The following is a 14658-nucleotide window of genomic DNA, read 5'->3' on the forward strand; positions in this document are numbered from 1 at the left end:
CACATGTCACATTGATAGTTGTTTCCAACTCAACAAGTCTAAGTTCCCCCAAAATTCTAAATGGACAAGGGTAATCCATTGTTGTTATAAAAATTTCCAGCGTGATACAAAAGTTCAAGAAATAGTGATGTTCCTTTTCACTCTTGGTGAAATCAATTTTCACTTGCATTACAATGAAAATAGAATTGAATTTCCATCTATTATTAAATAGATATAGCCTCCAATAAACTAATAATATTGGTCATATTGATATTCTATTTTACATAAATATTTCTATGACAATATAGTTTGATATAAATTAGAAATTTAAAAAATATCCTTTATTTAATAGATTATCTTTCAGCTTCAAGCTTCTATAAATAAATGCAATAAACTATCTAGAGTGACTTTTAATAAAGGATCTGGAAGCTAAAGCTTACCTTGTAGGAGACTTGATCAAAATCTTTAGTTAAAAACATACTTTGATTTAGAATTGCTATTTATTTCTCCCAAAAACCATATAAAGCACAGTAATAAAAGCATTCAGTTGTAAATTCACAAATTGCTTCCACTTGGAAAAATTATGGAATTAGAAAATGCTGACAGAATATTATTATAATGCAATGAAAAGATGCTATAATATAATAAGATCAATGACTTGCAATGAGCAATTGGCAGTCAAAATATCTTGATGGATGATAAAAAAGATTAATAAAAAATATTTAGTCCATATTGATTTTATTCCTTTCATCAACCAGGAAGATTACAGTCTATTACAAAAGTCAACCAACTTGGTTGTTGTCCAGTGGAAAAATTTATACAACCTTTCAGTGATCTCCACACTGAATGAAGTCAAGATCTAAAATATCAATCCTGGACAGTTGATTACCAAGCGTAATATTTCCCTGGTTGTGTTGGCATAATAATGATTATATTCCACAAAGTACTTGGATATCTCTTGCTAATGAGTTCTACAATTATCCCTATAACCTTTGATCCTATTTCCAGTCAGACAATTATCCAGTTTTGGTGCAAAGGACTCCATCAAATCACCATTAGCTACATTTACGGAGTTTCTCTTCAATTAGCTTACTATCCTGTGGAGAAAAAAAAGTGTTTAATTATTTTGTCTCAGTTACACTTCTGCTCTTTTGAAAATTTATTTCTTATCTTCATTTTCCAGCTGTCTTTATTCCATAAATAAGAGGATCATGACCTCCTTCTGTTTTCTATTTGGAACGGAGAGAGGTTACTCCTCTGAGGATCTTTGTAATGTTGTGACTGCTCAAAAATTATCCCTGTTTTTCATTAAACCTTGACTAATATATGTTCTTTTGAAGATAAGATGCACAAAATTTCTTGATGTTTCATTCTCAATGATCCAGACAAGGTTAGAATGAATTAATTAGAGTTAACATGAAACATCCTTAAGATGCATCCCTGTACTTGCCTTACTAAGAGCATGTTCTCAGTAAATAAAGCTACAATTTCATTTTAATTTCTGTCTTTGATAATTGATCTGTTAAAATGTACATGTACATGCATGAAAATACACATATAATTGTGGAATTATCTGTCATTTCTTAACCATTTGACTGAAATGTGCCCTTCATTTCACAAATGTCATTGGAGTCATTTGTGTAAAAGGTTAATTATTAACAGAAATGAGATTCACTGCTTCTGAATCATATTAATAAAATACCGTAGTTCTTGCTCCCAAGCACATTTAAGATCAAAGAATATAAATATTTTAGTTTATTAAAAAAATCCAGAAAAATCAAAGGGTTACTAGGTGTATGATCCAAGTCAATGAATTCCTGAAAATCCTCATTAATAATATCAATAATCATTTAATTGGAACTCTTGTTCATGGGGATAGTCATGGGAATAGATAAGCTTTTATTTAAAGGTCGTAGTACTCCAAAGGTAAAAACAACATTTGAAACAGTGTAACCAAGTGATAAACATGTCAATGTTTTGTTACTTGAATATTTAATCTTACCTGTTGGTTTACTGGAAAATTTCTGTTTATCTTTTTAATCTGAGGAAATAAAAGGAATTAAATGTATTGTATTATGCAATGGGAGATTACGCTGGCACAGCAGCACAAGACAGACTATCAGAATAACAACATATACATATTTCTAATTAAACTATAATATTTTGGCTATAAAAATTTTAAAAATCTATTTAACTTTAATGGTCATTAATGTCTCAGATTAAATTTACATATATATTACAGCTGTAAATTACACTGGACAACAATTTTTTTCCAAATAATTTGCTTCCTGAAAAAAAATGGGGATTATGATCGACAACTTCAAGATGAACACAAATGTAATATTTGTGGTATCATCTTAGAAGTTGGAGAAATATTAAATTAACTTTTATTGAATTTCGCATGTTTAATCACATAATAATGCTGACACATTTTGTTAGTTTAACTGACCTAAGAATGTTTTGTCACTGATTTTTGTTTGTACTCAGTATCTGATGCCTCTCATGTCAGTGTCTAACAATAGTCGGCCAGCATTGATGGATCCCAGATGCCCTGATACTGCTTTACCAAGGTCCTGATGAAACCTTTCACCATGTTTGTCACTAGCTGCACCAAGATCAGCAGGGAAAGTCCAAGTACAAATACAGAAAATGAATTTTCAATGAAATATTCATATTTTTCTATGTTTGAAGTCTGGGGAATGAGAGTGCCAGAGCAGATAGAGGAGTAGAGGAGGGAAAAGATGATGTTAAAATTACATGCATTGTTGGAAGTCAACAGATTGAATGTGGTGGAATTGTTCTCAGATGCATCTGTTTCAATGCAAGGAGTATTTTAGGAATGGCAGATGAGCTTAGAGTGTGGATTGGCATGTGGAATTATGGCATTGTGGCCATTAGTGAAACTTGGTTGCAGGAGGGGCAGGACTGGCAGCTCAATGTTCCGGGCTTCTTTTGCTTTAGATGCAAAAATACAGCAGGATGAAAGGGGGAGGAGAGTTATTGCTCCTCAGGGAAAATATCACAGCTGTGCCCAGGCAGGACAAGCCAGAGGGCTCATCTACTGATGCTATATGTGTGGAACTGAGGAATGGAAAAGATATGACCACACTCATGGGATTGTATTATAGACCATCCAATAGTCAATGAGAATTGGACAAGTAAATCTGTAGAGAGATAGCAAACAGCTTCAGGAAATGTAAGATTGTGATATTAGAAGATTTTAACTTTCCATATATTGACTAGGACTCCCCTACTGTAAAAGGGCTGGATGGCTTGGACTTTTTCAAATGTATTCAGGAAAGTTTTCTAAACCAATATATAGTACTAACTAGCAAGAGTGCAATACTGGATCGTCTATTAGGGAACAAGAGAAGACAAGGTGACAGAAGTATGTATAGGGGAAAATTTTGGGTCGAGTGATCATAATGCTATTAGTTTCAAGTTAATTATGGAGAAGGATAGATCAGGACCTTGGGTTAAGATTCTAAATTGGAGAAAGGCCAATTATGAGGCAATGAGAAAGGATCTAGAATGTGTGGATTGGGATAAATTGCTTTTGGGCAAGGATGTGTGAAGTAAGTACTTTCAAAGGTAAAATTTTGAAAGTACAGAATTTGTACATTCCTGTCAGGATCAAAGGCAAGTTTCGAAGGTAAAGGGAACCTTAGTTTACATGGAATATTGGGGATCTGGTTTGGAAGAAGAGAGAGGTGTATAACAGGAATAGGGAACATGGAGCAAATGAGGCACTTGAGGAGCATAAAAAATGAAAGAACAATATCAAGAAATAAATTAGGAAGGCTAAAAGAACACAAGAGGTTGCTTTGGCAAACAACATACTCATAAAGGTTTCTACAGGTATATTAAGAGCAAAAAAATAATAAGAGACAAAATTGGTCCCTTTGAAGATCAGAGTGGCCGGCTTTGTTTGGAACCAAAAGAGATGGTAGAAGTCTTAAATCTTTTTTTTTCTTTTTATCAGTATTCACTCAGGAAAAAGGAACTGAGTCATGGGAAAGAAAACAAGCAGTGAGGTCATGGAACCTATACAGATTATAGAAGAGGAAATGTTTAGTGTCTTAAAGCAAATAAGGGTGGATAATTCCCCAGGGCCTAACAAGATATACCCTTGGACCTTGAGGGAGGCTAGTGTAGAAATTTCAGAAACTCTGGCAAAAATATTTAAAATGCACTTAGCCATAGATGTTGGACCATTGGATTGGTTTCAAAAAGGCCTCCAAATTAACTGTGGAAATTATAGTCTGGTGAGCCTGAATTCAGTAGTATGTAAATTATTGGAAGGTGTTGTAAGAGATTGGATGTACAATTACTTGATAACCATGGACTGATTAGGTATAGTCAACATGGCTTTGTGAGTGGTAGGTCATGTTTAACTAGTTTTATAGAGTTTTTTGAGTAAGTTACCAGGAAAGTTGATGAAGTAAAGCTGTGGATGCTGTCTACATTAACTTTAGTAAGGTTTTTGACAAGGTCCTGCATGGGAGATTAGTCAGGAAGGTTCACACACTAGGTATTCATGGTGAAGTAGTGTTGGGAGAAGCCAGAGAATAGTGGTGGATGATTGCTTCTCAGACTGGAGGCCTGTGACTAGTGATGTGCCTCAGGGATCAGTGCTGGGACCATTGTTGTTTGTCATTTAAAGCAATAATCTGAATGATCATGTGGTAAATTGGATCAGCAAGTTTGCAGGTGACACTAAGATTGGATGTGTTGCAGACTGCAAAAAAAAATTTCAAAGCTTGAAAAGGGATCTGGACCAGTTGGGAATATGAGCTGAAAAATGGCAGATGGAATTTAATGTAGACAAGTGTGAGGGGTTGTATTTTGGAAGTATAAATCAAGACATACGTGATAAATTGTAGGGCACTGAGGAGAGTGGTAGAATAGAGAGATCTGGGTATTCAGCTTCATAATTCCATGAAAGTGGTATCACAGGTGGATAGAGTTGTAAAGAGAGCTTTTCGCATATTGACCTTCATAAATCAAAGTACTGAGTTGGGATGTTATGTTAAAGTTGCATAAGACATTGGTGAGGCCAAATTTGAAGTATTGTGTGAGTTTTGGTCACCTAACTAAAGGAAGATATCAGTAAGATAGAAAGAGGGCAGAGAGGATTTACTAGGATGTTGTCTGGACTTCAGGAACTGGGTTACAGGGAAGGGTTAAAAAGGTTAGGTCATTATTCCCTGGAAGGTAGAAAAATGAGGGGAGATTTGGTAGAGGTAATTAAAATTATGAAGGGTTAAGAGTAAATATAGATAGGCTTTTTCCACTGAGTGTAGGTGAGATATAGACCAGAGGGCATGGGTTAAGAGTGAAAGGTAAAAGTTCAAGGGGAACATGAAAGAAAACCCCTTCACACAGAGAGTGGAGGGGGTTTGGAATGAGTTTCAAGCTGAGGTGGTGAATGCAGGCTCAATTTTAACATTTAAGAGGAATTTGGACAGGTACATGGATGGGAGACGTATGGAAGGACTATTTTATTGGGTGAAGGTCAGTGGGACTAGGCAAAAGAAAAATGTTTAGTTACAAAATGGAAGGGCTGATGAGGCTTGGTCCTGTGCTGTAATATTCTATGATTCTATGGATGTAGTTTAGTGCTCTGTAGCTGCCAAGAAAATTCTCAAACATTTTTAAATGTTTGGCCAGGCCAACGACAACATTTTGAGAATCAGAATCAGATTTTATTGCCATGAACACATTACAAAATTTGTTGCTTTGTAGCCGCATCAGACTGCAAACATTCATTGAAAACACTTTATAACAATCAATAAAAGTAGTGCATGAAAAATCAAAGTAAGACAGTGTCTTTGGTTCATTGATCATTCAGGAATCTGTTGGCAGTGGGGTAGAAGCAGTCCTTGTGCCACTGAGTGCACGCCTTTAGGCTCCTGTTGAACAGTGGGATAAGCATCCACCATTGAGATGCACCTGATTTGATCATCAGGGAGGAGGGGAGGTTGTTTCCAAATCATATTGACTGTGGTCTTCTTATGAAGAATTCAAGGATCCAGTTGCAGAGGCCCAGGGTTTGAAGCTTGTTGACCAGCACTGAGGGAATAGTGGTGATGAAGGCTAAGCTGTAGTCTATGAAGAGCATTTGAATGTATGAGTTGCTGTTTTCAAGGTGATCTAGAGCTGAGTGGAGAGCCAGCGATATTGTGTCTGCTGTGGAGCAATCGTGCCTATAGGCAAATTCCAGTGGGTCCAGACCTTTGCTTAGTGTCAATTCTGTCCATGACCAACCTCTCAAAGTGTTTCATCACAGTAGATGTTATTGCTACAGGTCGATAATCTTTGAGGCAGCTCACACTACTCTTCTTGGGCTCTGGGATGATTGATGCCCTTTTGTCTAACTGCAGCAATGAGAGGTTGAAAATCTCCACGAACAGTCCAGCTAGTTGGTTGGCACAGATTTTCAGTACCCTGCCCAGTACGCCAACGGGGCCTGATGCCTTGCAAGGATTCACCCTCTTGAATGATGTTCTAATGTTGACCTCAGAGGCAGATATCACTGGGTCCTCAGCCTTTGCAGGGGTTCTGGTAGGTACTGTTGGGTTCTCCTTCTCAAAGCTGCCATAGAAGGTGTTCAGCTCATCGGGTAATGAAGTATCTGCTGTTTGCCCTCACTTCATAAGTTGTAATGGCATGCTTGGACTGACCAAAACAGCTCGATTTGTGGTAGATTTCAAATATGATAGGACATCACACAAAAATTGGTAAATCTAAATAACAGCATGTGATAGGATAGTTTTAAGGTGATTTTCATGATCAGCAGCCTAAATTCTATAAAATACACCCCAAAGTGTTCTGGAAGAAAAAGCCTCATCGCTCAGTGTTATTGGTTCAATTATTTACAAAACATTTCAATTTAACATAGATACGACACAAGATCACTTGCATAAAATCAAAATGCTTAAGCTTTTGTTTAATGCTATCTATACCCATTCACTTCCCAATATCTCAAGTTTTCTTCTTCCTTGAAATGACAAGTGCATATACGATCTGGGAACATCCCCAAGCTGGACAGTTGACCAGAATCAGTTGTCTTTGACTTCCTTGGGTGGCAGCAAAGCTATCCTTAACAGATCCAAGGTTCTGCCAGTTCCAGGATAACTGGATCTAATTGTTTGTCTACCCTAATAGGAATCTATGAATGTTTATGGCCTATGTTGTCTACACTGGCACAAAATGGACTTTGGATGAATTCCAATTATCTGTATGTAATCCATGGCCATGCAGATTTCATATTTATTGCCAGAGTACATACATGACATCACATACAACCCTGAGATTCCTTTTTCCTGCTGGCGTGGCAGAATTACCACTCATTGATATTTCTGGTAATTGGTAACAGGTTGTGGAACTTCAAATGTTCATCCTAGTTTTTTTTTTAAATGTGGTTAAACTTTCTACCTTTACCCTCCTTTCTGGCTATGAGTTCCACACCTCAACTGCATGCTGAGTGAAGTGTCTATTTTCTCCACTCTCCTCCACCCTTTCTAGTTACTAGTTACTGAACCTACTGAGTGAATATAATTACCCCATTAATGTTTCTTAATGTTATGTACCTCAATTAAATCTCACTCAGACTATAAAGAAAACAACATCAGCCCAGCCATTTTTCCAGTTCTGGCAACATCCATGGAAAAACACTCTGCATCCCCTCTAGTTTTTTCATCTACTAATCAGAGGGAGATATGGATGTCTTCGTACAAAAATCATAGGAAGTTAGCAAGCAGGCAGTCAGCAATTACAAAAGACTTCTTGCTGTAATTGTAAAAATCATAGTGAGATTGCACCAAGTTTATTGAGTATCGTAGTAAAGAGTATATATTTATAAAGAGGGAATGTAACAAATTATCAATATATTGATGTGGTGAATCTTAGCAAAGCTTCAGGCCCTGATGGCATACCTGGCAGGGTGCTGAAAATATGCACCAACAAACTAGCTGGAGTGTTCATGGATATTTTAAACATCTCATTCTGGTAATCAGATGTTCCCACCAGCTTCAAAAGAGCATCAATCATCCCCATACCCAACAAGGGGAGTGTGAGCTGCCTCAACTACCTGTGATGAAATGTTTTGAGAGCTGGTCATAACCAGAATTAACACGTATCTAAGTAAAGATCTGGACCACTGCAATTCACCTATCGTCACAATCGGTCCACAGCAGATGCAGTATCGCTGGCTCTTAATTCAGATCTGGATCACCTCGAAAATAGCAATTCATAGACTACAGCTCAACCTTCAAAACTGTTATTCCCTCAGTGCTGGTCAAGAAGCTACAAACTCTAGGCCTCTGTACCCCCCTCTGCAACTGGATCCTTGACTTTCTCCTTGGAAGACCACAGTCAGTACAAATTGGAAGCAATGTCTCCTCTTCACTGATCATCAACACAGGCGCACCCCAAGGATGTGTACTTAGCTCACTGCTTTACTCATTATATACCCATGACTGTGAGGCCAGGCACAATTCCATTGCTATCTATAAGTTTGTCCATGACACCACAATTGTTACCAGAATCACAAACGCAATGAGGAAGTATACAGGAAGGAGATAGATCAGCTCATTGAATGGTGCAATGATAACAACCTTGCGTTCAATGTCAGCAAAACCAAGGAGATGATTGTGGACTTCAGGAAGAAGTCAGAGGAACACAACCAGTCCTCATTAAAGATTCAGTAGCAGAGAGAGGGAAGAATTTCAAACTCCTGGGTGTCAACATCTCCGAGGATCTTCCTGGAGCTTCCACATTGATGCAGTCACAAAGGAGGCTCACCAGTGGCAGCTTTGTAAGGTGTCTGAGGAGATTCAGTACATCACCAGACTCTCATAAACTTCAATAGGTGTACTGTGGAGAGCATTCTGGCTGGTAGCATCACTGCCTGGTATTGAGGTGCCAACTCTCAGGACAAGAATAAACTCTAGAGGGTTGTTAACTCGGCCTGCCACATCACAGGCACCAGACTTTACTCCATCTACATGAGATGGTGTTTTAAAAAAAGCATCTTCTATTCTCAAAGACCCCTACCACACAGGCCATGCCCTCTTCACTCTGCTACCATTGGGAAAAGATAGAGGAGTCTAAAGATGAGTACTCAGTGACACAAGGTCAGCTTCTTCCCCATTGCCATCAGATTCCTGAATAATCAATGAACTAAAGTCATTGCCTTACTTTTTGTGCAGTTATTTTATTTTTATAGTAATGGCATAATATGTATATTTGCACTATGTTCCTGCCACAAAACACCAAATTTCATGACTTGTTCATGACAATAAATCCTGAATCTGATATATGTTGAGAAGATTATCTCATGTGGAGAAATTCAGCAAACAGAACTATTCCCAGGTCCCACCTCCTCCCCCACAGGTAAGAACAATTAGAGGTCAATTCATCACAACCTAATCATATGGTTTGACACGATACATGCAAGTTCTAATGTGAGATCATCGGCCACAAATGTTAGCTCATCCTTCCCTCCACAGATGTTAGGTGACTGTTTAAATGATCTCCAGACGTTTCTGTTTTATTTCAGATTTCTAGCATCTGCAATATATATATATTGCTTTACAATTACAGGCTAGAAGGATATTGCTGAATATCCTTCAAACGGAGATGAAGAGAAATGTCTTTAATGTGTTAATGATTAATGTATTACTGATCTATGGGATTTCTCTAGTTTCATAAGATGTTGACCACATGGTTATTTGATACATTTAAGCGTGAAATCGATGAATTTTTGATTACCACAATAATTAAATAACATCGGGATGGTGCAGGAGGTGATGTTAAGGTCACAAATCACTGTGACTGGCACAGTTCTGGCATCCTGAGTCCAATTCCAACCTCTAGTGGTAGCTGCGTGGAATTTGTGCTTTGTGTCTGCAGGGGTTTCCCTTGGTCCTTCAGTTTCCTCGCACATCCCAAAAATCTGCTGGTTGGTAGGTTAATCAGCTACTCTAAATTTCCCCTATTGTAGCTGAATGGTAGAGGCATGTTAATAGTCATTTTTGAGTAGGACACCAGGAAATAAATATGGAAACTGGATTGCTGGTATTGTTTACAATAATAATGCTGAAGAAATTCAAGTAGCGTTCTTTATTGCAAAATGTGGCGGCCCCCTCGGGTGGCCTCCCAAAATGAAGGACGAGCATGACGATCCAGCAGGCAGCATGAGGCCCACAGCGCTGCCCTCCAATTGGCCACAACTAAAGGAGCCTAACTGGTCTATCAAGGAAAGCGGATCGCAAATGCACCAATCAGCGCTGAGGGGGTTTTGACCACGCCCTTCAGTTTGAGAATGAAAGCAGGGCTGTGAACCCAATAAAGCTCAGTGTTAACTACACTCAACTGGGGTTTGTGTTATTCGTTCTTGGAACAGCATGTTCTTTCTGAGCTAACCGGTGTGCAGTTATAACCTCTCCTGCGCTATAGGCTCTGCCAATGCTTGTAGCAGCTCACTCCAAAAAATATATAACTAACATTTCAGGCTTGAGCATTTCATCAAGATATAACCAAAAAGCAGGCAGGGGCGGTGGCGGGGGTGGGGGGGGGGGGCGGGGGGTGGGTGCGGAGAACGGGAAGGGGGAGGAGCACAGGGCCATGGACAAGAGGTCATAGTTGGATATGGATGGGAGAAAAAAAAATAGCTGAGAAGCAATAGGGAGAGGGAATAGCTGTCTGAATGGAGAGGGAAGGAGACAAGAAGCTGGAGGAAAAGAGACAGGGATAGGTGAAGACAGGGGAGGTGCCTAATGGAAACTGGAGAAGTTAATGTAAATATCATCTGGTTGGAGAGTACCTAGATGGAATATTAGAACAGGCATAAATTTGATTGACCAAAACGGCTTCCTCTTTTCTCATCAAAAAACAATTGATCATCAATGAATTCTCTACTTTCATATATTTTCAATATCCTTACATATACATATAGCTACTCATATCTACAACTACACAGTCAAGCACAGTTTGTAACCATGCACATTCTAATTCAAAGTATGTGCCAAATCCAGTTCTGTAATTGTAGATGTAGCAGAGCAGCCAACAGTTCTGTCAATAGTTCGAAGGAAGGCAGCATACCAGGAGAGGTGGCAGAAGCAGATTTGATTGCAACATTTAAGAGGCATTAGGGTATCACCTCAACATTCAGGAAATAGGGAGATAGAGAAAATGTGCTGTATTCATCTATATTTTATGCAACTGAATTTGGATAAGTTTGGGTGCAATTGCAAAACAAATTTCACATTCTTGTCATTTTTTATTCACATTGAACGTTGAAAAATAACTAGTGAAGCTCAAGGGTCAAATAAATACCTGTTAGAATCATTTGCATAAATTCAACTTCATAATGAGAGAAGTATTTGCAGATTCTGATATGAAGATCATAAGTCTTTCACTCAAAGATGTTATGGAGGCATCACCAATAGTTGACCACAACTCCTGCCTCCAGTTTCAATTTCATTGCAGTGTACAATATCAATTCTTGTTACTTTCCTGTCAATTTTTTAATTGCATAAAAGCTTAGTGAGTTTAAATTTGTGGATCAAATAAAAAAAAGTGGACTGAGATTATTCAACTTGATATGATTGGAGAACTTTTAAATGGAGTCAAATTAAGATCTTGCAATATACATCTGGATGTGATTGAACATCGTATTGTCAGTGGAAGTGAATTGGTAAAATTCTCTGAAATAATATTATTAGAAAGCAACTTATTTAATTGGAAAATACTCAAATGAAATTGTTCATCTTTTTAGCTTTGTCACTATTCATGGGAATAATTAAATAAGGTTGTTATAATTACATGTCCTGTTATTTTAGTTAAATTAATCAATTTAAAGGTTAAATAATGATGTAAATGTTATCTGTAACTGTATTACCATCACATAGTAATTGCAGGTAAATCTTTCATGAAACCTTTGTGATGTTAAAATCAAAGGCACACAAAAACACATTTATATACTATACATATACATTCATTTTTATCTATGTTGTATATTATCATTACATTAATGTGGAAGAGTAAAATTTGTATATTTCCTTGTACAAACATGAATACATACATTGTGCTTGGTAAGGTTGGATATATTAATTGCTAGCGCTTGCAGCCAATCTACGCAGTCTTCAGCAGTGAGACACTGAATGACACCACTGCACACTCCATCCACAGCAATGACTTGAAATGCATTTTGCCTAAAAAGTCACAAAATATATTAATAGATATAGTATCCAACATCATACAGCAACCTTGGGAAAGATTTAGAGACAAAGTCCCAGTTTTTGCTAAGTAGGACGAAAAGCTTGTGGAACACAAATCCCTAACCTTTGAAGTCTCAATCTTGTCAGTCAAGGAGCGTGGAGTGAGGCCGCATGCAAACTATCGGTCCTGAATAATGTATCTGGGTGGACCTGAACAAGTTCCATCCATGAGATTCCCTCGGAAAACTTTTACAGATTATTGGAAAGACCCTGTCAAATCTGTTATGATTTTTAAATATCTAATAACATTGGAAGATAATTATTTTAAAATCGTTGAAAACATTGAAATCATTAATAAGAACAAAACTTCTGAATTCATAAAAATAAATCAAACAAGAATAATTAAGAAATGTATCTCAGCCTGTTCTGCAGTTTTTCACAGATATACATTCCTCATTTATATCTATGGACTCACAGATCAAACCCAGTGCAGGATCTAAATGGATTCTGACCATGAGGGATGGGAAGTATCAGCAAGCTCTTGCTCCACTGTTGAATTAGAATTCATCAAAGGAATTTCCAGAAAAATTCAGGCTAATAATTTGTGGAATTTCCTTAATTATTCATTGCCCCTGCTGAGTGAGTCATCTGTTGGGTCCGATGTACCTGTACCTGTACCTGTCACACGTGCATGCCATTTCATCAGGTCTAACTTGATCCTCTTGCTAATTATAATAAAAACAACCTATCACTCTCAGTGGAACTTGCTTTCAAATATATGAAGAACAAAAATGTTATCAGAGTTCTTGAATAAATGTGCTGTTATGACACAGCAGCAACACTGATTTCCCTTGGCATTCTCCTCCAAAATTAAATGGAACTGCTGTTGAAATAGTGAAAAATTGGAATACTGGCAGGGGCATTTGCTAGGGATACTAAGGGGGCTTTAAACTAGTATGGATGAGGGAAGGGGTCCATATAAGGGAGGACAGCGGAGAGAAGGTTTGTCGGCAAAGACAGAAGGCTTGTAGACAAAATTTGAGGGTGGAAGGGCAGATGCTCAAGGAGGATAGGGATCAGTGCCATGATGAGGAGGGATGATGGCAATAAATAGTATTACTGTTCATAAAGAAGGGGATAAGCAGAAGGTAAGATGTGGGAAATCTCTGAAATGCATTTACTTTAATGCTAGGAGTATTGTAAGGAAGGTGGACGAGCTGAAGATTTGGATAGACACTTGGCAGTATGACATGGTTGCAGGAGGGATGTGACTGACAGTTAAATATTCCAAGATTTCGCTGCTTTAGGTGTGATAGAATTGGAGGGGTCAGGGAAAATATTACAGCGGTGCTGATACGAGATAGTTTGGAGGGCTCGTCAAGGGAGGCGGTATGGGTGGAATTAAAAAATAGAAAGGGTGAGGTTATAATTATAGGGGTGTATTATAGACAATCTAGTGGGGAGCGAGAAATAGAGGAACAAATGTGTAAGGAAATAGCTGAGCTTTCTAATAAACACAAGGTTGTGTTAGTTGGGGATTTTAATTTTCCTAATATAGATTGGGAGACACATTCTATGAAGGGGTTGGATGGTTTAGAATTTGTAAAATGTGTGCAGGATAGTTTTTTTTTGCAGCAATATGTTGAGGTACCCACTACAGAATAGGCAGTGTTGGATCTACTGTTGGGGAATTAAATAGGGCAGGTGACTGAGGTGTGTGTGGGGGAGCACTTCGGATCCAGTGATCATGGTATCATTAGTTTTAATATAATTATGGAAAGGGATAGATCTTGTCTGACAATGAAGGTTTTTGAGTGGGGGAAAGCCAGATTTGATGAAATGAGAAGGGGTTTTCAGGGAGTGGTTTGGCTGATTTGTTTTATGGGAAGGAGGTAGAGGAGAATTGGAGGTCATTTAAAGGTGAGATTTTGAGGGTACAGAATCTTTATGTTCCTATAAGGGTAAAAGCCAGGACCAAAAGTTCAAGAGAGCCATGGTTTTCAAGGGAGATTTGGAAATTGGTTTGAGATAAAAGGGAGACCTGCATTAAATACAGGAAGCAAGGTATAGACGAGATGCTTGGAAAATACATGGATTGTAAAAAGAAGCTTAAGAAGGAAATTAGGATAGCATAAAGAAGGCTATAGCGAACAGGGTGAAAGTAAATCCGAAGGGCTTTTACAAATATGTGAATAGCAAAAGGAGAGTGAAGGATAGAATTGGTCCATTAGAGAATCAGAGTGGACAAATGTGTGCAGAGCTGAATGAGATGGGGGAGATATTGAATGGATTCTTCTCCTCAGTATTCAATAGGGAAAATGATATGTATTGTGTAGGATAAGTGAGGCAAATGGGGTAATTATGGAAAACAAAGGGATTAGGAAAGAAAGGGTGATGGAACTTTTGAGGCATATAAAGGTTGATAAGTCTCTGGGTCCTGACAGGATTTTCCCCA

The 14658-nt window shown here is 37.9% G+C and overlaps 1 protein-coding gene across 1 annotated transcript in view; it reads right to left on the reverse strand.

Moving 5' to 3' along the window:
* The window catches only part of sntg1 (syntrophin, gamma 1), a 149912-nt gene that overhangs the window by 58897 nt on the left and 76357 nt on the right, over positions 1–14658 (reverse strand). The window contains exons 10-11 of the mRNA XM_069915697.1: positions 12068–12197; positions 1982–2020 (exon numbers count right to left, since the gene is read on the reverse strand). Coding sequence (XP_069771798.1) covers positions 1982–2020; positions 12068–12197 — 169 coding nt within the window. The remainder of the gene's footprint in view (positions 1–1981; positions 2021–12067; positions 12198–14658) is intronic.

The sequence above is a fragment of the Narcine bancroftii genome, chromosome 2, assembly GCF_036971445.1.
Source record: "Narcine bancroftii isolate sNarBan1 chromosome 2, sNarBan1.hap1, whole genome shotgun sequence".
Classification (NCBI taxonomy): Eukaryota; Metazoa; Chordata; class Chondrichthyes; order Torpediniformes; family Narcinidae; genus Narcine; species Narcine bancroftii.